The sequence below is a fragment of the Leopardus geoffroyi genome, chromosome B4 (assembly GCF_018350155.1).
Source record: "Leopardus geoffroyi isolate Oge1 chromosome B4, O.geoffroyi_Oge1_pat1.0, whole genome shotgun sequence".
NCBI lineage: Eukaryota > Metazoa > Chordata > Mammalia > Carnivora > Felidae > Leopardus > Leopardus geoffroyi.
This window is the reverse complement of record NC_059341.1, coordinates 59,766,238-59,791,898: the sequence shown is the minus strand read 5'-3', so window position 1 is coordinate 59,791,898 and position 25,661 is coordinate 59,766,238. Positions and strand designations below refer to the sequence as shown.

General features: G+C 36.0%; 1 protein-coding gene across 2 annotated transcripts in view; it reads right to left on the bottom strand.

Moving 5' to 3' along the window:
• Window positions 1–25,661, bottom strand: part of RASSF8 (Ras association domain family member 8) — an 89,180-nt gene that overhangs the window by 16,145 nt on the left and 47,374 nt on the right. The window contains exons 1-2 of one of the 2 annotated variants that reach the window (XM_045465485.1): window positions 5,436–5,529; window positions 1,932–2,138 (exon numbers count right to left, since the gene is read on the bottom strand). In XM_045465485.1, coding sequence (XP_045321441.1) covers window positions 1,932–2,034 — 103 coding nt within the window. In that variant the 5' untranslated portion in view covers window positions 2,035–2,138; window positions 5,436–5,529. Of the gene's footprint in view, window positions 1–1,931; window positions 2,139–5,435; window positions 5,530–25,661 lie in introns of those variants that run through there. The other variant, XM_045465486.1, reaches the window with a different exon arrangement.

Here is a 25,661-nt window from a genome sequence, read left to right as displayed (position 1 = left end):
AAAAAATGTTTGCTGCCATATGTATTTGCAAATTACCAAGTTGTGTAAATATTTTTGTGTCCTGATGGTTTCCTGAAAGTAATTTTAGCTATCCAGAGAATTTCAATAATCCCTAATCAAGAATATATCTATGGTGTTTCCATCCCATGAGGCAAATGTGTGGGTTTGAACCCATGAAGGTATTCTACAAGTTGCTTCAGTATAAATTTTTTAGAAGCATCTGCAGTTTTCTCATTCAGTACATACTCCGCTAACAGGATACCTAAACTTTTACTATGTTAGACATAGAATTTCTGGGACTGTATGTCACAGAATTAATTTTCCCCAATTGATAAACCCCTTATTGTTTCTTATAGTGGAAATAAGGTCAAAATAATACTATAAAACTTTCACTTAGTGTTTAAACTTTGAATACCAATAACCCACATTACAAGACGGATAAATATTTAAGTATGTATCAAAAGCGTACTGCATCTGAAACTGAGAAAATCTTATGGCACAAGAGAAACAAGGATCAACAGTCCTCGGCTGGTTGCCAGTTGAGTCATCTCTCAGATGAATTCTGAATTTAATGAAGTATTTACGATACAGGAAAAGAGTTGTTTGGCCAGGTCTGGAGAAATATAAAACCTCTATATTCAAGTCATCAACTTTTCAAAAACGGTCTGGACTGAGTTACCGAGAAAGCAAAAATGGGGGTAGATTTTAGTTAAAACTTCTTTCTGGCTTGTTCACAAACAGGTACATTACACTGTTTAGTTCAAATTGATAAACACACACCTGGTATATCTGGGCATTTTCCCTTTGAAATTCTGTGTAGAAAATGTGACTATCATATGATATGGACAGATGCAGCTTACTGCACTCCTTAGCCACCCTGTAAAATATACTCATTTTCTTTTAAAACACTGCCCATGGCTTCTTCTTTTTTTTTTTTTTTTTTTAATATTTATTTATTTTTGAGAGATAGAGAGACACAGAGTGCAAGTGGGGGAGGGACAGAGAGAGATGGAGACACAAAATCTGAAGCAGACTCCAGGCTCCAAGCTGTCAGCGCAGAGCCCGACACGGGGCTCAAACTACTCACGAACTGTGAGATCATGACCAGAGCCGAAGTTGGATGCTTAACTGACTGAGCCACCCAGGTGCCCCTTATTTTTATTTTTTAAAAATGTTTATTATTGAGAGAGAGAACGAGAACACATGTGAGCGGGGGAGGGCAGAGAGAGAAGGTGAGAGAGAATCTCAAGCTTAATCTCATGAATTGTGAGATCACGAGCTGAGCTGAAATGAAGAGTCAAATGCTTAACTGACTGAGCCACCCCAGGCACCCCCGAATTTTTTATTTTTATTTTAAAGAGAGAGCATGCAAGCAAAGAGAGAGAGAGAGAGAGAGAGAGAGAGAGAGAGAGAGAGAGAGAGAATCTTAAGCAGGCTCTATGCTCAGCATGGAGCCTTGATGCAGGGCTCTATCACATGACCCTGGGATCATGACCTGAGCCGGTATCAGGAGTTGGATGCTCAAATGACTGAGCCACCCAGGCACCCCAATGTTTTTCTTTTCAAAAAGTAGTCAGAATAAACAGTAAATAGGATTTTTTCCTAATGAGGGGTCTGGGAACTAGGAATCTATGTTTTGGCTCAAGAAAACATCTTTAGTTCCAGAAATCATTGTTTAGGATAAACAATAAGAGAACAGAGACAGTGCAGACTCTGGACTCAAGATCAGTAAATCTGGGAGAAGCCAGAAGACAAGTGTCTTTACAGATTTATTTAAGCATGGGGAACTGTAATAAGTAAAAGTGTGCTCTCGAGTTGTATTATGGAACCAAATAAAAAACTAGAAATCTATATTTAATACAAAAAAAACCCCCAAACAACAACAGGAAGGATAAACCACTTTGTCTCAGACTCTCAGAGAGTTCACTTACCTATCGCTTGAGCTAAGGCTATTACAACCTCCTGGCAAGTTGTAACTTCGGTGACCCCACAAACAATCCTCTGAACTCCATCCACCCATACTTTAAGTTCCATGGTGCACCAGCCAGTCACCCAAGGGCCCTGAGACTGGTCATCAAGGTGTCAGGTCATGTCGCTGGCTATGGAAATGTGAGGAAGGCAGAGTCTTGTGTAGTCAGCTAAAAAGAGGAAAAAACATTTTTAATAAAATGAGTCTTAAAATTTCTTAAGTATTATGCAAAATAAATTTTAATATCTCATAATCCTACTACCATTAATGACCAAGTACTTACTTATTTCACAGAAGTGAATTCAGCAGCATGAATACAACTATAGCCACCTATTCATGACATTATTTCATATTAGTACAATTTTCATAATTATAATTTTATTTATTTATTTTTGAGAGAGCGAGCGATCAAGTAGGGGAGGGGCAGAGAGAGCGAGAGAGAATTCCAAGAATGCTCCATGCTGTCAGTGCAGAGCCTGACATGGACTTGATCCCATGAACCGTGAGATCATGACCTGAGCCAAGATCAAGAGTTGGATGCTAAACGGATTGAGCCACTCACATGCCCCATATAATTGTAATTTTAATCATAAAGTAACTCTTCTTTGGGTAAAGAAATCCTACTTACTGGACCAAGCCCTATTGCTCAACATAGAAGCAATTTATTAAAAACACATAAGCTATTTAAAAAAAAATACCTCATTAGGATCATTTCTGAGGTTAAAAAAAGATGTTTGTCATTTTTTGAATAATAACTGAACCAGTTTCCACAGCCTTGCCGGCATTTGTAAATGTATCTTCAGAACTCCACTGTATTCCTTTGTTTCATGTGAACCTTGCCTCCCTCTCTTCCCAAAAGGACTGAGAGTGTTGCTTTTACCACAGAAATTCTAACACTAACCATAGTATAATGCATAGGTGTGCAGAAAATATTAGTTGATGGAAATTAATTCTTTTACTTAAGGCTGGCAACTTCCCCATATATGAACTGCTTGACTTTTTCTTATTTATTTCACTGGGGTTTGATAATATTCTTAAATTACAAGTTATTCTAATAATATAAATCTCAATTTTTGTTGTATTTGTGGTGTTTCCTCATTGTTTTTTTTTTTGTTTGTTTAGCTGCATTTATTCATATGCCATGCAGAAATTTTCACACTCTCCTACAATCAAACCAAATGTCTTGATTTCTTGTATTGATTAGAATGTTATTAGCTTGCTAAAAATCAATTGCACACAATTCTTTTTCCTGTAGGGTTTTAAAATCCCAGTTCTTCCTGTGTTAAATCTTTAATCAATCTATGATTTGTTCATTGTCCTATGATCTTCCTGTTTTTTGTTGGTTTCTTTGAAAAGAATATTAAAGTTTATGAGATGTAATAAACATTGATTTAATTAAAACAATATTTAAATTTATTTAAAGGTTGACAATGGAACTAGTGTTTCAGCATGAATGACTTATTGAAAAGCTTATTTAAGGGGCGCCTGGGTGGCGCAGTCGGTTAAGCGTCCGACTTCAGCCAGGTCACGATCTCACGGTCCGTGAGTTCGAGCCCCGCGTCGGGCTCTGGGCTGATGGCTCAGAGCCTGGAGCCTGTTTCCGATTCTGTGTCTCCGTCTCTCTCTGCCCCTCCCCCGTTCATGCTCTGTCTCTCTCTGTCCCCCCAAAAATAAATAAACGTTGAAAAAAAAAAATTAAAAAAAAAAAAAAAGCTTATTTAAAAAAAAACACTAGGGGCGCCTGTGTGGCTCAGTCGGTTGGGCGGCCAACTTCGGCTCGGGTCACGATCTCGCGGTCCGTGAGTTCGAGCCCCGCGTCGGGCTCTGGGCTCACGGCTCGGAGCCTGGAGCCTGTTTCAGATTCTGTGTCTCCCTCTCTCTCTGCCCCTCCCCCATTCATGCTCTGTCTCTCTCTGTCTCAAAAATAAATAAAACGTTAAAAAAAAAAACACTAAAAACTTTTCTAGTAAAACAGCATTTGTTACAAACAGTAACACAGTCCTTATGCACAGTAACACAGTCCTTATGCATTTTCTTAAAGGACCTAAGATAGTTATAGGCCACCTGGGTAGATGAGTCAGAACATATGTGAGTGAAGGCAAATAAGCTTATTTGCTTTCTCCAGGGAAGGTGCAAAAATACTTTTTGTCATCCTGAAAACAAGGGAAAGGACTGACAGTTTCCCAGCGTGTTACTTCAGCTCCCTCTGCCTACGCTGCAGTACAGAGGTGGTTTCATCAACCCTCTCTACACCCAGATAAAGGGCTATTTGCCTCTGACAAGCTAAATTGCCATAACTGTGTTCCTTAGTTATGAAATCTCATGAAATGGTGAAGTTTCTGGGGGGAGAAAAGGGCTCCAAAGCCAGAGAAATGTAAGAAATTCTACAAATAAAGTTAAACAAGTTTCTTTACAGTTAGACCACTCTGAGCATTTAATAGGCTGATGTATAGCTGAAATTTCAAATGAGAATTTCAAATATGCTACTGTCCCCAGTCAATTTAAAGACCATTTGATGAAAGGAAAAAGAATTCTGACTTTAAAACAAGATATTTTTCGTTTTCTGCCAGACGCTCTACTTATTAAAAATAGAATACGTATTATTCTTTCTTGGAATATAGTTAAGATTAAAAAATTGGCCCAACATTAAGATATTGTATTAAATTAATATAAAAAATTAAATTACTTTATTAAATAAAAAGCTGAATTTAAAAAACTAAACTGAATTAAAATCTATTTAATACCTAGTCCATTATTTTTCATTAAAATATCTTACACTTGGGGAACCTTGCAAGGAAGACAGCAGATCTCATTAAAGGCCTCCTCCCCCCCAAAGAAACCTGTCATTTAAAAGAAACTTATGAGGTTCATTTTTAAGTTCTACAAAGGTTTTAGTACACTACCACATATTTTCCGATCTTGAATTATCATTGTTTACCTCAAACTTTTAATCATTAAGAGAATACAAATGAACAAAGAACACATGTACATCTACTAAATATTACAGAGTATAGTAACATTGTGGGAAAACACTGAGCATAAATAATACTGCTTAGTTTATATAAACTTGCAGGTATTTATCCTCTTGATCAGAAACTTCCTACCACGGGTTATCAAAGACCAACATCTGCATTTTTTACACTACTAATATTCTCTTTCAAACTTAAATCCTTAAGGAGGGTAAAAAAAATGCCTTAATAGATCATGTGGCCCAAAATTTTATTTCTAACAGGGCTATTGTTTTTAGAATATGGCTTCTGTCCAGTTTGGGCTGTACTAACAATCATCCCTAGTTTCCCTAAAAATCATGGTGTTATTCATGGAAGTCATCTGTAGAATCTGTCCCTCTCTAAGCCCTTAGGTACTCCCTTCTAGGATCTGCAACCCTGTTCTATCCTCCAGAGTCTAATTCCTATGGCTCTGTTCCCAGTCCCAGAACTATACTAGAAGGAAAATAAAGTCCTACACTGTAGGTGTGTGTCGTAGATTGGTCATCCTTGGAACTAAGGACTCGAGAAGCTAAAGGGCTTTGATATCTGAGCTGGAATTTGGAATACATTTTTCCATGGAAACAATGATGTAGGTAGAAGTAAGGTTCTACTGCAAAAGTATTCTTATATTATAGTTCAGTTATGGTTTCCACTATAAGGTTTCTATATTCAAACCATGATTTTAATTTTTATAATGAAGAACTAGGTTTATTCAGTAACAAGCTACTGGGAACAAAGTGTTCTTTAGTTAAAAACCATTTACTGTCTTGAAAGCCTATTGGAATTAAGCATCTGCATTTGTGGAGACATATTCCTCCAAGACCAGTACGTTAATAAAGCAATTTCAGTCAATCCTCATTATTTGTGGGTTCCTTATTTGTGAATTCATCCACTCACTAAATTTGTAACCCCAAAATCAATATTTATGGCACTTTCACAGTCATTCACAGACATGTATACAGCAGTGGAAAATGCAGAGAGGCAATACTCTGCCTTCTTGTTTCAGCTTTCATAACGTCAATAAGTTATCTTTTCTCAGTGTTTTTAGTGCCATGTTTTGGCATTTTTATGGTCTTTGTTGGCGATTTCATTGCTGAAAATGGCTCCCAAACACAGTGCAGACACTATCTAGTGTTCCTAGATGCAAGAAGGTTGTGATGCGACTTACGAAGAAAATATGTTATTAGATAGGTTTGGTTTGGGTGTGAGTTATAGTGCTATTGGTTGTGAGCTCAATGTTAATGAATCAACAATAAATATCAAATAAGGTATCTTTCAAGAGAAAAACACACAAAATAAGGTGATGTCTTGATCAGCGGACAAAACTGTTGTGACCAAAGGCTCTCACAAATAAGTGGTGACTGCATTTTTAAAAATGGTGTAAGTTCCTTGTGATGGCTACCATTGAGCTACTGAGCAAATTCCCTTACTCCTGGACACTAGACACAAACATACAAGCAAGCTTATTGCCAATTTTATCATTTCTTTCATGTCCAGTTTTTGGTTACTGCATATTAAAGCATTCTTTATAGAAACATCATACAGATAAAATGAGTTATAATAAAATCTTTACAATCAAACTAGCTACTTTAAATAAAATACTAATGCTACGCACTAGTTTTTTTGGCATCATACAGAAAGAGATTCTGCACAATGAACATGGTATATCCTGAATAATACTTATTGGAATCAATAATAAGATACCCAAATTCTCTTTTGTATAGAAAACTAGTGAAAAAATAAAAACTAAAGGGACTTTATTCTAAAACTGATTTGATGTGGGAATTATGAAGTTATGTAGAACAACTGCTACAAACTAAAAAAGGATTAACTTTTTAATGCTCAAATGGTTTTGAGGTAAGGAAAAAAATAGGTACATATTGCCTGTGGGTGATGGGAAAGTAACGTAAGTTTAAAAAAAATAAAAACAACCTGGATAACATGAGAGGATGAAGCACAATGTGGGTGGAGAAGGAGAAGAGTGAAAACAGATTGGGAAGGAAGGCGGTGAGTAAGAAAACAGATTTTGGTAGGTACAGGTAACAGGTTCTGGAAAATTGCATCAGATGCCAGTCATAGGTTATCTGCCCCTGAACTGCAGTGTTCAGGTGATGCATGTTTTATAACACTCTGGTTCTGTATTTTGGAAATATAGTTAAATGTTCAGTTGCTTTCAGAAAACCCATTATTTTGCTATAACACAGTTTTGGAAATGGTGTCACAGAGAGTAGGCTGTCATAAAAGGTACAAAATGTTAAAAGTGGGCACTGAGGAAGATGACCTTAGTGGTATCAATAAGATCCTTCCCAAATGATATATTGAGAACAATAGTCCTGTGCACGCACCATAAGGAAATAAGGTTCCCCAATTTAACAATTTTGGGAAACATTTCAAAATACAGTGTGGGAGACAATGTGCGGCAAGATATCCCACAGTAGAGAGACTGGTTAAACTTTGTTAAACTAGTACTCAGTGACTCAGCATGGAGGGTGAGAGAGTGGAAAAGAGGCATAATGCCTATAAAATATCCCACTGAACTACAGGATACAAAATTACCAACTTTTGAAGATATGCTGTATGTAAAATGAGATTTCTGTTAGCCTTTTAATGTATTTTGAAACACCCAGAAGTGGTGACGGATACAACTATATTGTAGGAATAATATAGAACAAATGAGAAAATTTAATAGCTTTTCTCTTTCTCTTATATGAAAAGTCTTAATTGCCATGATTAAGCCATCTCTTCTAAAGATAGGTTTTATATTTTTCTTTTTAGAAAAGTCATAGGATTTTTTCTTTGATATTACATTTTTAAAAATTCACAATGATAAGCAATATTTGCATATTAATTATTACATTCAGCAAACCCATGCTCTTCCTTCTACTATTCATTATCCTCAGGTCACAACATTTAAACACATGCAGTGATTTAACATTTTCCAGATTTAACATGTTCAAGTGACCGTTCTGCAACTATGGCAAGGAATGGCCTGAGTACCTACCATCTGGTAAACACAGTGTATTGTTTCTCATTTATTCCTCACAATACAAGTGAGTTAGGTACCATTAGTCTCATTTTAAGTGTATCTCAGTTTAAATAATTCTCTCAAGGTCACAAACCTAGGAATAGGGGCATATATTCAAAATTGGGATGAATGAAGAAACTAAAGCATGAATAAGGCAGGCCTCTCTAGAAGGATTCAATGTATTCAAATAAATGTTTTTTTTTTTTAATTTTTTTTTTTAACGTTTATTTATTTTTAAGACAGAGAGAGACAGAGCATGAACAAGGGAGGGGCAGAGAGAGAGGGAGACACAGAATTGGAAGCAGGCTCCAGGCTCTGAGCCATCAGCTCAGAGCCCGACGCGGGGCTCGAACTCACAGACCGCGAGATCGTGACCTGAGCTGAAATCGGACGCTTAACCGACTGAGCCACCTAGGCGCCCCAAAATAAATGTTTTTAAAATGTCCTAAGTTACACTAAGAAATCTCATCTATCCTCACCTAGAAATTTATTTTTGTCAGTAAGCAAGGATCAGACAACATGTGCATACTGTCCATTTTAGGAGAAAGTAAAGAGTAAACCAACTAAATCATGTTAAGAAACTACAGTTTTAATTCAGAGAACCTATGACAAATAAATACACAAGTCAGCAAAGCGAGTGTCTCATGATTAGGTTCATTTTCAGCACTAACAAATTATTCCCTCAGCTTTTGAAAATTATATCCAGATTTACTTGTCTGGCAAAATAAATATGAGTCCAAATAAATATGTCTGCATATTTGTGATAATTTTTAACTCTTTCCTTAAATACAAAGCAAAGCTTCAGAGATTTCTGGCATTTTTTTTTTTTTTTAAGTTCACACCATTAAAAACTACTTTTTGGAAAAAGCCATTTTTCCCCCCAAGGTAACACTGATTAGTGGAAACAGCATGCACCAAGGTTCAAATCCTGAGTCAATTACTTACTGTGTGACTTAAGTCAAGATGCATAACTTTTCAAGAGGCATTTGTGAGAAATGACATGTCTTTTTAAAATGGACTTAGCGCAGGGCTTGGCACAAAGTATGAATTCAACAAAAGTTAGTTATGGAAATAAATATAGCTTTCAGAAGTTAGAAACTTTTTTACTATAATATTGTAAGTTATTATACTTATTAATATAAAAGAAAAGTTTCAGAAATACTATTATTTTAATAAGAGCATCTAAAAATAAAGACATTTTAGGTTATTATACCATATACTTAAGAGCAGCCAACATTCTCAAAGTTTTTAGATAGAGATTAGAAATGATAATTGGGATTAGCATCCATTTTAGGAAATTTCAACTGCATCTGGTATAAGCAAGATACAAATCAAGTTAAAATTACTGAAACAGAAATATTGATTTTGCTATTAAGAACTACTTTTTATTTTCTTAAAAAACAAACTTTTAAAATAAATATAGCTAGTAACTTTAGTTTTTTATTTAGCATCAAATTTAGTGGTATAAGAGCCATTACCTTCAGTTGAGTTTCCTATTCCAAACCCACCTCCAGAAAGCTTATTGGCAATTATATTTTTCTAAATCATATATAATGTTAAACTGATAATCTATGACTTTGGTATCTCCTATACCCAGAGATGTTAAGCAAATGTTCATAAAAGAGTATCAAGAAACTTTTGGGAGTATAATACTTCACCAACCTTATTTCTGAACTAAGAATTTGGGTAAACTTTGATCTGTTAATTAAAACTCTAAGCAGGAACACAGGATTTCTATGTAAGAATTATAACTTGGAGAGGAAGCAAAATCTTTGTAATTGCCCATTTTAGAAAATAAAGAGATGTGTTTCTAGTAATTAAGGTTAGTCACAAAAGCAAGCTCTGCTTCAGGATAATAATTCCTTCTACCAGTCTAACATACTCACACTACCAGAAAGTCATTTCTTGCCTATTCCCTACAAAATGGTTACCATTTGTAAAATCATTCTAATAATCCATGAAACACAAGGCCATGTTTATTAGACTGAATTCTTCTTTGACTTCTGGTTGACAGAACACTACTAAATCAAGTGTTTTGCTTGGGAATTTAACTTGGAACATCACAGCCTGAAAAGGATCACAAGAGAAGATGCTAGGGAGCTACTGTGGTGGCATGAGACAATGACCACTTGGTAGGTATGTAGGAATATCATAATAGTGATGGAGATGAACTTAGACCAACACACAGAAACAATCCAGTTCAAGTCCTCCAATGGCCCCTATAGCCATCATTGTAAGCCAATTTATGGTTGTCTCAGTCTCTCTAGTGGTAGTAGCCCTGAGTGAACTTTAACTGGAATGTCACCATTCCACACAAGTGCCACTAAAATGTCAGCACATGCACCTTCTTTTATTCTTTCCTTTCTACCATTCTACCTTTGCCATATTCTTCTTCCCAAGTCACAAGACAGCCAACAAAACCCCAAAATACATTTGGCTCTACTTGGTAAAACTTATAACAAGGAAGCTGTAGATTCCATGCACTGGAGAAATCAGAGAGGGATAGTCACATGATGGTATTTTCTCTCATTTCATAGAGTTCACTGAAACCAAATGGATAAGATATCTTGTCTTTCAGAGCTAGCAACTCATTGGCCATTAACTAGTGTAATCATTTATCTGAATACAAAAGGCTGGGGCCTGGCCAATTACATCATTTGATCAAGGTCACATGAATAGATGTTAGGCAATATTTGGAATAATATTAGTATGAAAACTGAAATTAAATATATTTACATATACTGAAATAAATTAAATGTCCAGTATAGAAGATGTGAAGGAGTTGCTCCTATAAAACACTCTAGTTAAAATAGACCAGGGGCAACTGGGTGGCTCAGTCAGTTAAGCGTCTGACTTTTGGTTTTGGCTCAGGTCATGATCTCACGGTTTGGGAGTTTGAGCCCTGCACTGGGTTCTGCACTAATAGCATGGAGCCTGCTTGGGATCCTTTCTCTCCCTCTCTCTGCCCCTTCCCTGGTCATGCTCTATTTCTCACTCTCAAAATAGATATATACACTTAAAAAAATAATTATAAACAAAATAGACCATAAAATGGTGGTTACCATTGATATAACAGAAGTATGAAAAAAATATGTGTTGTCTGTTCTTGCTAATTTTGTTAAATGTTTATGGAAGGTGGAACAGTAGAGGTCCTTGCAACTTGGTTTTACTAGGACAAAATCTCCTAAGAAATATAAAAAATACCACTGGGTTCCATTTCTTGGTGAAGTAATATAAAAAAGAAACATAAAAAGCCATCTGTTTTGTAATTATATCTTCTGTTAGGATCCCAGTCTACTTTGAGGCCCTTTAGAGGTAGTTGGAGGCATGTGTGCAGTGTCAAGATCTGTGATGGCTTAATTCCTGTTAGAGCTCTCAGCCTGGGATGAGGGGTCACACTCTCAAAACTCTTAATGTAAAAGCCCTAAACTCTGGCATCAATTAAATCATGCCTTTTACTATATGTGCTATTTCATGGCTCTCACTCATAATCATTAGAAAACATTGCAGTGAACAAGGCTATAATGTATTTCTAAAAAAATTACTGAAGGAAAGGAGGAGTTAAGTAGGAGGAGGAGGACCTGAAGCTTTTTTGGTCCCTCGAACTAAGCTAGATAAATACCAATTCATTCTGAATGCCCAAGAAGGCGATCTAAGGACAGAACTGCACAACTAGAGAGACAGAGAAGAGGGGAATCATGGAAGTCAGGAGGTGCAGAGATGTGATTTGGAAAAGAAGTGGATTGTGGGTGCTACAGAAGGGAGGGATCCTTGGTCACAGAGAAAGGTGAGAGAGAGAGAGGAGTGCACAGGGGATCACACAAGGAGGAATGTTTCCCCAAAGCCACTGACTAGGAAAATAAGAAGGGCTGATTTTCATGAGTTTTTACAACCAAAGACTGGAGTTGCAGAGGTCTACGGTATGGCAGGTGTGGAGCCCAGTGGACACTGCAGTGCTCCTGTGGAGAAGGAGGGCAGATAATCCAGAGGCAGATGGAAGTGTGATCTGAGATCTCCTGGGACACATTGGGAGAGACAGTTCCCCCTTCCCGGAGCACATCTGAGAGAGGTGGCATTGCCTCTATGGGTACAAAGGAGCTGGTGGGTACCATTTCTCTCTCCCCGCCCTCAGCATAAACTAACTTCAGTAATCAGCACAGTGTCAACAGTGGCGGTGTAAACTACCAACACCAGGCCCTCCCCCACCCCCATGCTCTGCAGGTGCTGCTTTGCTCAGGTAAGTGTGTCAGAACCAGTGCAGCGGGCTCCACCCACAGAAGACCAGCACAACCCTCCCCCTCCAACCCCCTGCATGCACCAAGTCTACTGACAATTAGAGTTCTGCAAAGCTTCAACTCTAGTATAAAATAGCATCAGGTCTCTTTTAACAAGCAGACCAGACTACACCTAGATAAAATTCGCCACACTCTGGACAAGGTTGAAACACTCCCTGCTACAGGTAAGGAGAAACTCTGCAGAGGAGTGATGTGAGGGAAACAGCAGCTAAAACACAGCAGCAGAGTGCACATAGCATACACCAGAGACACTTCCTAAAGCACCAGGCCCTGGACAGTATATGGCCTCTTCTTTATAAAGCCATTACTCTCAGGAGCAGGAAACATAACAGGCTTTCCTAAGACACAGAAAAGGAAGACAGAAACTTAGACAAAATGCCAAGATGGAAGAATTTATCCCCCCAAAAAAGAACAAGAAAAGGTCACAGCTAGGGGTCTAATTGAAACACATATAAGTAATATGCTTGATCCAGGATTTAAAGCATTGATTGTAAGAATACTAGCTGGGCTTGAGAAAAACACAGAACACCAGAGAGTCCCTTATCACAGACTAAAAACTAGTCAGGCCAAAATAAAAAAAATGCTATAACCAAGATATGAAACCAACTGGATGTAATGACCACAAGGATGGAAGAAGCAGAGGAACAAATAAGTGATATAGAGGACAAAATTATGGAAAATAATTAAGCTGAAAAAAAGAAGGAAAGAAACATATTGGACCCCAAATGCAGACTTAGAGAACTCAGTGACTCCATAAACATTCGTATGATAGGAGTCCCAGAAGAAGAGAGGGAAAAAAAGGCAGAAGGTTTATTTAAGCAAATTATACCTGAAAACTTCTCTAATCTGAGAAAGGAAACAGACATCCAAATCCAGGAGGCACAGAGAACTCAACAAAATCAACAAAAGCAGGCCAACACCAAGACATACCTTAGTAAAATTTGCAAAATACAGGTAAGGAAAAAATCCTAAAAGTAGCAGGACAAAAGAAATCCCTTAACTTAGAAGGGAAGACAAATAAGTTTAGCAGCAGATCTGTCCACAGAAACTTGGCAGACCAAAATGGAGTGGCATGTGCTGAATTCAACTGTGCTGAGTGGGAAAAATATGCAGCCAAGAATACTCTATCCAGCAAGGCTGTCATTTTAGGATACAAGGAGAGATAAAAGGAGTTTCCCAGACAAATAAAAAACTCCTGAAAACTTGGTGACATTTTAAATGTAGATGTGAGTGCAAACAGATTTGTGATATTTCTCCTTGAGCAAATGCACTTTAGTACCTTCACTGTAAACCAACCCTTCAAATAAAAACATGTCTTTGTTATAACACAAGAATAATAATAAATAGCTACCTTAGCTCTTACTTTGTGATAGATGAAAAGTTAACTGTTATATTTAATCCTTTTAATACCCATCTATATCTCTATATGATATGAATTATTATGATACAAATGAAGAAATGGAGGTATAGAGAAATTAGGAACTTGCCCAGACTTACTCAGCCAGTAAGTAGAAGATCCACTCTGATAATGCTTGTAACTACTAAAAAGTTACTTATATTTATGAAATAAAGTTATTAGTAAAGTTTTCCGGGACTCTATAATCACCAGTCTTGGCTCAGGAGAGAAAGTAATCAAGTGGATGTGACCATGGGACATATAAATTCCAATACGACTAAGTTGAGTGATATATTTAGCCTAATCATTGCCATAGAGCTGAGAAGAAGCAAGGAGCTAATATTTAATAATAATCAGACTTAGTAAGGAATACATGACCCCTGAGATTCCTACCAGAAACTGCTCCTCTGACACCTCCCTTGTCTCAGTGAAGCAGGAATAGGGCTTGGGTCTAAATCCAAATGTTATTAGACCTCCAAAGTCTAGATCCTTTCTACTACAACAAACTGCAAGGCAAAATCACTTTTCTTCTCCACATCTGAATAGCTACTGGCTACTTCATTAGTGATTTTTATCCATTTGAGTGACAAAATTATGCTGTGACCTTATGGTCATCATTCAGGTATAAAGAATCTATTTCCTGAATTTAGTATTAATGACGTTCTGTGATAAAACCCAATGTTTTACTTAATAGGGGATAAAAACAAATTTATTTTTTATTCATGAAGCCAAGATCACTACAGACTTCTCGTTCATGTTTTCATAAATACTGAGCCCATCAATTCCGACAAGTAAGCCCATTTTTATAGTTACAATGAAATAAGTATAAACTTTTCAACAGAACATTGTTTTGACTTACAGTTACAATGGTGACTTCAAATAGCCAAAATTTATATGTCAAAACATGTTCCTCTGAAGGTACAGGAAATTAGTATTTCTAACCTAAATTAGAATGTAAACATTTGAAAGCCAAAATAAAAGAATTTTGGGAGGAAATACTAATGAAATAAATATATAAAATTAAAGAAAATGTGAGTGCCTGACTCCTGGCTCAAAGTAGTTGCCAGACTATAAAATTTGCACTAAATTCAATTTTAAGATTTAATTAACACAGTATATAAAGTGCAACAGTTCAAATGTTTTCCAAAATTTCATTACTATACTTACTCAGTTGGTGAAGTACTAAATGCTTTAAGACTACAGAAGCCTGAAATTGTACTTGGCAAAACTAAACATGCATGATCCCTAAGAATCTTTGTTAAAGTGGACTATTTCAATTCAAAAATTTAAAAAGTATGAACAGGGGTACCTGAGTGGCTCAGTTGGTTAAGCCTCCGACTCTTGATTTCAGGTCAGGTCATGATCTCACGGTTCGTGGGTTTGAGTCCCACATATCTCTTTCTTTCCCTGTCTCTGCTCCTCCTGTGCTCTCTCAAAATAAATAAACTTTATATATAAAAAAGTGTAAACAATATGAAAAGACAGTTTTCCCATAATCTTTAAAAGTCAAGAAGAGGGGCACTTGGGTGACTCAGTTTGTTGAATACCTGACTATTGACTTCAGTTGAGGTCATGATCTCACAATTCATGAGATCCAGCCCTGTAGCAGGTTCTGTGCTATCAGAGCCTGTATGTTTTTTCTCTCCCTGTCCCTCTCCTCCTCCCCCAGTCATGCATGCACATGTGCACATGCTGTCTCAAAAAAAAAAAAAAAAGATAAGAAAAAAGAGTCAAGAAGAATTTTGCTTTTTGTAGAAGACAATCTAAGCCAATTAAATAATTAAATCCCTAGATGATATGCAAAAATAGGTGCATGTTTTGGTTATATTTTAGTAAGTAATAGGTATTTTCCTTCATAGCAAAAATTTAATACTGAGGTTATTCAGTGTACCCATAATGCTATTGTTCCAAAGTACCATACTTTATTCCTTACATTATCTTTAGTTTCCATTCTCTTTAAAGAGGTATTATGTGCTGCTCTGCATTCATTTGGGGAAGTTTTGGAGTTCAAATAATCTATGAAGTATTGCATTGTTTGAGGGGCATTCAGTATTATTGGAGAAGACAGATGCTAAGTTTGAGATGTGTGCTATGACATATTGGGGCAAAAGGCATGGTATTTATTACAAATATGATCATTGATGTTGACTAAAGTGGTATTCTACTTGACAATATTCTATTTAAAGAATTGGGCTTAGGCCTAGTCCCTGCCCTTTACTGAAACTAATGGTGCTAGGTGAGGATGGGTGTGACCTGTCAGTCAGTAGGCAGACTGAATGAGGAAAGCTATACACCTAACCTAGAGCACATGAATTAATATAAATGGCTCAACTGTAAGGCACAGCAACTAAAGCAATTAACTGTTAAAAATCCCAAAACACTTTCCAAATTAAACAAGGGGTGGGGATGGGGAGTGGAAACTTAAGTTTTTGTTATGTTTAAATAAATTTATTTACATTTCATTAGTACATCTGATTTCTACAATGTGTTTACATTTCATCAACTCCTATATTTTTAGAGTAAAATGAAAAGCTCAAGTACTGCTAATCTAGCAGTTACCTTAGCAAAGTCCCTTGTAGAACTATCACCCAATGGAATGAAATGCGTCAAAAAATATGGCCAAGGATTACTCCAGTAGTGATGCTACGATGAATATTACACTACATTGTAAAATTCCTAAATATTGTATATCTCAAGGTAATACCTATGAAAGGAATACTACTGTTCTAATCTACAATTTGTGGCTTCCATGTGATCTTAAATATTTAATTGAAATAATTTTATGGCTATTAATTTTTAAATGCTCAGTGAAAGGAAGTGTGCAAGTAAAAGAGTAGATAGAAAAATAACTGCACAAATAATGCCTAATGTTTAGAAATGAAAAAAATATCATGTAGTATAAAATTCTGCTGACAAGGCTCTTTCTCAACACCTTATCACTTTAAGCAAAGCTTTTCCCTCCCTAAAAACAGATTAATCAAAATAGGCCAAATGTCTCCAGTTAAAAAGAAAGACATGCTCCACCCTACACACTCAGAGAGCTTTAATAAAAGGAATGTAAGGAATTTAATGAAATCAAAACAAAGGAATTGATAAAGTAAACAGTACGGACTTCTCAAGCCATTTTCAGATTCCGGTTTATAAATGACCTATCTAAATAACTTATCTAAGATTATGAAGACAAATAGACCCATAGATAGACCTGTGGCTAATATTCTTTTCCATTTCAAAGCTTGGGAATACACAGAGTGAACACAACATATGGTCTTTTCCAAAGTGTTCTTTCAAATACATTGTATTCTCTGTAAACAAGTTCTTAAATTGCTATGTTTAGCTTATTTAGGTGCAGAAAAGATAAACTAACCTTTTCTGTAACCATATTATTTAAGAAAAGAATTAAATAAACATGTACTTCATTTTATTATTAAAACTAGACCCTAAAAGTTCCAAAATATTTACAATAACTAGCAATTCATATTCTCAATATGATTTTGCCATAAACAAAAAGTTTTTAAGTTTTGGATATTTTGAGTTTGTAAGAGCAATATTTCTGTAGAGCTGTTCAGCAAAACTAGAAATCTGCATCTGGAACTGAGAAGACAGATCCAACAACATCACAGTATCAGAGAGGTGACATAAAGCCATAAAACACACTCAAGTATACTCTATGCCCTTAAATAGTATCTCCTTAGCATTATTGTACATATTTATATCAGGCTGTCCTGTACTTCCATTGTTAAGACTGATCTAGATTTGCAAATTTGTATTTTAATGTATGTATATGTGTATACAAACATATTCATACACATACATGTGTGTGCATGTGCATGGATGGACACACACACACACACACACACACACACACACACACACACACCCCTTCTAATTCCTTAACTATATTTTAAACTAGAAGTCAGAATTCGTTTCCTTTATAACAGCTAATGTTGTGAACAATGTGCAGGCTCATTACATTGATAACAACTGTTTAAGTTATACAATCATCCAATGTCAAAGCCAGGAAATCGATGCATTTATGATTGCCTAAATTTCTACAAATCCATAATGATATTACTCCAACTGAGCTCCCAAAGAAGTGAAAGAGTATAGACCTTTGAAGAACAAACTAAACAATGAAATACTCTAAAAGCTGTACATATGAAAACAAATTTAAGAAATGTCAAAAAACTCATGACTTGTGTTTTAATGTGATGGTAAGCAACATATTCAGGGAAAAAGATTAAGTAAATTATTAAACTTTAGACTATGAAAAAAATCTCAGAGACTAAAACCTACATGTGACCAATATTAATATATTAAATTCATGTTAGTTCTATATAAATATATTCAGTGCTCAGAAAATAAGAAGTCTCAGTATAATGAAGAGCAGTTACCTTACTAATAAAACAGGAATCAAGGATTCAAGGCCTAACATATTTACTATTTAAAAGCCAGTAGATTTAGGGGCGCCTGGGTGGCGCAGTCGGTTAAGCGTCCGACTTCAGCCAGGTCACGATCTCGCGGTCCGTGAGTTCGAGCCCCGCGTCGGGCTCTGGGCTGATGGCTCAGAGCCTGGAGCCTGTTTCCGATTCTGTGTCTCCCTCTCTCTCTGCCCCTCCCCCGTTCATGCTCTGCCTCTCTCTGTCCCAAAAATAAATAAACGTTGGAAAAAAAAATTAAAAAAAAAAAAAAAAGCCAGTAGATTTAATGTCTAAAACCTGCAGAGGTGGGGGGAGGGGCAGAGAAAGGGAATGAAGAAGGGCATTCAGGAGGTTTCAGCAGAGTAGCATGGGACAGTAGTTTTTACAGTTAAGAGGTATCTATAGCTAGTTAACTGAAACGTTAATAGAAGTATAATTTGAACTTTTGGAAAGTTTTTCCATTGCTCAAAATTTACCTAGAAGTGGCAGAATGACTAAGAGAATGAAATTTTTCATTTTTTAAATTCAAATCCAAGGAACCAATTATTTGTGCCTAGCTACTGAACCAGAAATCCTATGTTAAGGAGATTAAACAATGTCCTAATTTCCTTTTTTAAAAATCAAAAACACTAATATATTTAAAGTTATGATTCAACAACTAAAAAGCAAAAACATTGATATTATTACCAAAATCAAAGCAAAAAGCTACTGTTCAAATGAATCAAATACTCATGAGGATGAGGATGATGCAAGGCCAGAAAATGAAATAATGATTTAATTTTAAATACATCATGTATTGACAAGTGCTAGATAATTTATGAAGTTAGGCAAGCAGTTATCATTTTATAATCCATATAATCTATATTCTCTAAATATATCTCTATAATTTATAATCTATAATACTATCATTTTATAATACTCCCCCCCTCCCACTACCAAAAACAAAACAAAACACCAAATAGTTGAGGTTAGTAGATCAGTTCAAGAGTTAAGGTTAAAAGAGTTAGGTAAAGAACTCAGGTCTCTAATCTTCAGTCCTCTCACACCCAGACTCAACAGAGTCTAGACTGAAATTAGGACTACACCAACTCAGACCCCTAACAGCCTCCCAGATTTATTATAAGTGAACTATCTGCAGCAGATAAACAAAGAGGCCACCTTCCACCTGCCTAAGCAAAACCAAGGAATGGAGATTGTTTTATCTACTTCACAAAACTAATTCTGATGATGATTTCTTTGGAGATGCCATGAAAGTCACCTTAAGAACTCACCTTCTGATTCTCCCTATTTAAGAGTCTCTTATGTTCTGTCCCCCTCCCTGTTTTTATATTATTTTTGCTTCCCTTTCCTTGTGTTCATCTGTTGTGTCTTAAAGTCCTCATATGAATTAAGTCCTGATATTTGTCTTTCTCTGACTAATTTTGCTTAGCATAATACCCTCTAGTTCCATCCATGTAGTTGCAAATGGCAAGATTTCATTCTTTTTGGTTGCCAAGTAATACTCCATTGTATATATATATATACCACATCTTCTTTATCCATTCATCCATCGATGGACATTTGGGTTCTTCCCATACTTTGGCTATTGTTGATAGTGCTGCTATAAACATTGGCGTGCATGTGTCCCTCTGAAACAGCATACCTGTATCCTTAGATAAATACCTAGTAGTGCAATTGCTAGGTCGTAGAGTTCTATTTTTAATTTTTTGAGGAACCTCCATAATGTTTTCCAGAGTGGCTGCACCAGCTTGCATTCCCACCAGCAGTGCAAAAGAGATCCTCTTTCTCCTCATCCTCACCAACATCTGTTGTTGCCTGAGTTATTAATGTTAGCCATTCTGACAGGTGTGAGGTGGTATCTTATTGTGGTTTTGATTTGTATTTCCCTGATGATGAGTGATGTTGAGCATTTTTCATGTGTCAGTTGGCCATCTGGATGTCTCCTTTGGAGAAATGTCTATTCACGTCTTTTGCCCATTTCTTCACTGTATTATGTTTTTTTGGGTGTTGAGTTTGATAAGTTCTTTAAGATTTTGGATACTAACCCTTTATCTGATATGTCATTTTAAATATGGAGAACACAGGGTTACTGGAGGGGTGGTGGGAAGGGGGATGGGCTAAATGGGTAAGGGACATTAAGGAATCTACTCCTGAAACCACTGTTGCACCATATGCTAACTTGGATGTAAATTAAAAAAATACGATAAAAAAAATTCACCTTCTGAGCCTGACCACAAGCAGTATGTTAAATTTCATAAGAGGAGGCTCAATGAAACCCACAGCTTTGGATCAGTTCCCTGCCCAATCATGAGGAACAACCACGATATCCCTTCCAGTTATGATTCTAATGCTTCACATTGTGAGTGCCAGTAGAATATATAAATATATTCTAATTTCCATACATAGATATTTAAATATGTATATACACACATATATGTACACACACACACACATGTGTCTATATATATATATGTATATGTATATTTTAAAAGACAACTCAAAAACAAACTTGAAAAATATAAACATTTTCTAGGAAAAAAAGAAAAAGTCCTACAATTACGTAGGAAGAATAAACATCTGGGACTGTTCCACAAAGCTCTAAGTAGAAAGGACTGACACAGACCTGAGTGACAGGAAGGATTTGTCTTTGAAAACAAAGGAGTAATTTATCAGGCCAATAAATTCATTGTGAAGACACTAAAGTCAAATTAAATAAAACCAACAAGAGACAAAGCAATGTCCTAGTTTTGTGCACTGGGAGCTGAGGCTTCACTAACCACTAATTATATCTGGTTGGAAATGAAGCAAATTAAATATGCTCCTTTTTAAACGGTGTTTTTTTTTTTTAAACAAGAATTTTAAAGAATAAAGCATTTTAAATTATTTTCCCAAATTAATCTTGGGAGTTAACGAGTAGGTTATGCAAGTGACTTTTTTTCTAATGTGCCCTGGGTAACAATGATGAAGGTGTACATTGAAGATACACTTAAAAGCCAAATATCTAGTTTTATATTTTTGTGGTTTCCAACATGCCTCAGAAGTTTGGGTTCTAAACGCAGAGTATAAAAACAAACAAGTAAGCATGCAGGATTTGTGGTGCTCATAATTGAGAAGGTAAAATACTTTTAGGAAACTATCAAAACCACATTATTTCAGCTTATTTATCTTTGTGGTCTTTACTGTATTTTTTTTTTTTTTTTTTTTTTTTTTTTTTTTTACTTCTAGTCAGTTGTATTTCCAAAGCAGCTGAGATGTTCTCTTTTGAGACTTTGATCTTGAAACAAACTTTCACTCTAAAAAATAGGTATAAAACAGCAGAGAAAACATTACAAAGAGAACAAAATATTTTATTACAGTGGTATTAGTTCATCCAAAGCATATACACCACATATAATCTGTGTGCCAAATCCAGAGGTTTACAATCACCATCCGATATGATAACTGATGATGGAGGTATGTACAAGGTAGAAAGACAATAATACACTTAGAGGAGGTGAGATCCTAAGTATATATATATCATAGGCATTGTTCAAGCTCAGTCCCGGAATTGAGCTGAGCTTGGTTTAATACATATCTGCTCTTCTCTCTTTTTCTAAGAAAAACTTTAAGTTGTTTCACATTCCGGATGGCTGGAACATTATTTTCCTTTAGACTCTGACTCTTGGGCAACAAGCATGTTGTGGTGACCTTTAGGGACCAACTCTTGGTTTCAGGACCCTGCTACCCCTCTGAAGCTCTTTCCCCTGCATCCCATTCGTGAATCTCTTTGTGTGCATGTGAACACAGGTGTGCACACACCTCCCCCCTCCAATGTAGAAGGGTCCACTGAAGTAGTCGTGGTGGTCCATCAGCCATAAAAAAGGCAGTCCATGCTATGAAATATATTTGCTTTTGAAAACACTTACCTAAATTTAGTGCTAATCTGAATAAACTACAAGTGTTACAAGTCTAATAAAACTTTCAGTCTTAAAAGTCTAACAAAAACAAACAAGAAAATTATTAATAAAATACAATTTGGTCACAAAATTTTAAAAAATGGGATGAAGATTTTGACAAAAGGCAGAATAAAATGGGATACTGGTAGTAAAACATTTTAATCTCTACCCTATTTCTAAAACAACCTCCAAAAAGTATACAAAATACAAAAATTATACAAAATAACATATACAATTTTAAATTTATTTGTAAAGAGTTCACTTTTATAAGAGCATATACCAAAGAGGATAAGGAGTGGGCACTGGCAGCGATCCACTGGAAAGTATTTTATAACTGATATTATTTAATTTGAGACGTTGAAATTGTTTCTTGTCTTTGTTTCCTTTTTATTTTGCTGCCTATTAAAAGGGAATTTAACAAACTCTGGGGAAAACAATGCTAGGCTAAAATGAATTCTGCATCTCTTAACTAGTCTGTTTAGTTTGCTGTACTTCAAAGCTATATGTATAACTCATTGAAATCTACATGCTTTATCACAGGCTCAACTGCTTCTTCCCTTTTTTGTTTTAGGATAATCTCCCATCTACTTTCCCGCAGTACTTCTTTAGTAGCAGTTACATGCATCTGAAAGGATATAGATCCAAAGCCCTTGAAAGGATCTATAGATCATCTAGGTCAGGGACTCTCCATTTGGTCTCCAGCCCTAATACCAGAGAAACAGGACACATATCTTTCATGAACACACTGGTCAGCTGGAAGAGTCATAGCAATGGCTGGGGTATGGGGATGAGAGAAGATATGTCAAAATCCCTGAGTCCACAGGGGCAAGGTGAAATACTCCCATGCCCTATCTAGGATTTTATCGCTCTTAATTTCTGAAATTAAAACTCTTTTTTTTTTTTTAAGTGGGAATGATCAAACAAATAATCATCTTAGAAAAAAAAACTTTTTTTTTTTTTTTCTGGCAGGCTAAGTAACTCTTAGTCCTTATCCTCCAGCATTTACTATCCATATTTCAATTAAGGGAACACTGTAGAACTTCCTGCTTCCTACTTCCTTACAAAATGCAGGGGTGAAGAGGGAGAAAACCAAACAAGGTTGGGATAAGGTCCAAATACAGCAAAATTATTTATTATATCTTTTCCACATAATCTATGTATTAAAATCTATGATACTAATTCTTAATTGTTTTTAAAGCCCATCTAACTAAAAAATACCATATAGCAGATTTATAAGCTGCAGAGTTCTTCCAATTGGTTTGTTTTACCTTTCTGGATATTTTCTTTTTATTGCAACCTTTGGTTTTAATTTCCTTTTTTTAAAATGTTTATTTATTTTTGAGAGAGTGCGCGTACACACACGCGTTGGAGAGGGGCAGAGAGAGAGGGAGACACAGAGTCTGAAGCAGCCTCCATCCAGGCTCTGAGCTGTCAGCATAGAGCCTGACGTGGGGCTCCAACCCATGATCCATGAGATCATGATCTGAGCAGAAGTCAGACGCTTAACCAACTGAGGCACCCAGGTGCCTGTAATTTCTATGTGCATTAGCTGCTATGGAATATATCTTATTTTTGAGATTTATGAAGATTACTCCAGTATTTCCCTATAAATTTTAATGGACATTTTCCCAACTGCCCAATACTACTGATAAAAATTATAACTTCTAGGGGTAAGGTTAATAAACTTCTTCTCTAGGCTGTACTAAGGCACTGACCCCTCTTCTGTGGGCATTACTGCCTAGCTAGTTTTACTCTTGCATAATTAAGTTGTATGGTCTAGTGACATTCCCTATCTTTACAGGGGGCTAAGAATAATATCACCTGGGCTAGAACTTATTTATACACTTAAAATTTCTTTTTCAAGAAATCCATAACCATCCATAACTTCATTCCTTTAACCATAAGCAGTCTCAACAGCAGACATCATGACAATCTCTTCATTTTAGCTTCTTTTCTCAGTTTAAATCCATCCAAAAGCAACCTAGTTCATTTCTGCATTAATTTATCCACTCAACAATACTATATCCCTGGGCCTCTTCTGCTTAAATCCATGAATGTTCCTCACTGACTTTAGGATAAACTTCCTACCATTGTCCACCTCCGTCCAGCCCGTTCCTCAACTACACTTCCTTTTGTGAGGTAGTCATATCTCTCTGCCCCACCAAGTACTGTTTTCTCTACTTAGAACATCCTCCTCCTTCTTACCCACTGCCCCCAGGAATCAGCTGGTCTCAGTTTGATGAGATGGTGGTGGAAAAGACACATCAGCAGATGCCACGAGCTTCCTCTATGTCAGCCACATATACTAACTAAAAATAATGCAAAATGTGAATATCATCCTCATTTTACAAATGAGTAGAGGCTCTGAAAGGTTAATGGACTAAATACAACTAGTATAACATGAGACAAGGATTTTAATTGAGTCTGACTCCAGTCCTTACTCTTAATCTTTACCCAGAGGGTGGGAAAGCCCACAGGGACCAGGCAGGTTTGCATATTAAATGCAAAGAAACAGTTTTCCATGGACAAAGAAACATGCTTAAACACACACATGGCCATAAGTTTCTTTCTTTCTATGAAGATGATTTTATTCAGTTTCATCTTATGTCTATCATAAAAAATCAATAGCACTTCATGTTATTAATTTTCTAAAACAAAACCTGGATAATTATATTAATGTCAATTTCATAGATAAATCATGTATACTCTCTTGAAAATTTTAATGTGCTTTTTAGGATGAAAGAGTGAGATAATAACCTTACTATGCATGAAGGAGGAATGTAGTGGAAATCTATAAAAAGATATAGCATAGTTCACTGTTCTTGTCATTTTCTATTATAAAAATAAAAAATGCTATAAGCAAATTGGTATCTGTTGTGACCTAAAAGATCACAAGTTTTACTTAGAGTTTCAATATTTACATGAGCAGGTATCAGATTCTTTTGATCAAAGGAGTTCCAACAAATTCTGTAATGGCTTAAAAGCTGAACCACATAATTTTGGTAAGAATTTGATCTCCAATTGATCCTAAGTCTCATTATAGACTATCTGGGGTCAAACTGAACTCATTAACAACATTTACACTGTCCTTACTTTTTATTTTTTCAGTATATGTGCTACCAAAGTGAGCAGAACACTGTCCTTACTTTTTGCCTTAGAAGAAAAGTCACAATCCAAGGATGGCTGAAGTATGTGATATAATGTATTTAGTTCCTAACACATGTGTGCTTTAAAATAAATTCACACACATAAATTGCTCTCTGTAGTACATCTGTGGGTAAGAAGTTCCCTTAACTGGTTATGTAATACTTTAGGTTAGGTAGTAAAAGATCCCAGATGTTTACCCTAACAGCTTTTGTAGACACACAAGATTAATGTTAGACACGTAATCACTGGTTTTGGAACAGGGCCAAAGTGTGTACACATGCTGTTTAATTATGTTGGCACCCCAGGCATTTCAAATATCAACAGAATTTCTCAGTTGATATTCCTATTACTAATCCTACTTTAAATAACTATAGAAGGGTAAGGAAAACTGGGCATTTTACATGTTAATGAAATCTATCTAACTCCTTTGACTTTCAATAGATTTGGAGGTTTTATGGCTTTAAACATATCTTAGGCTATAAAGAA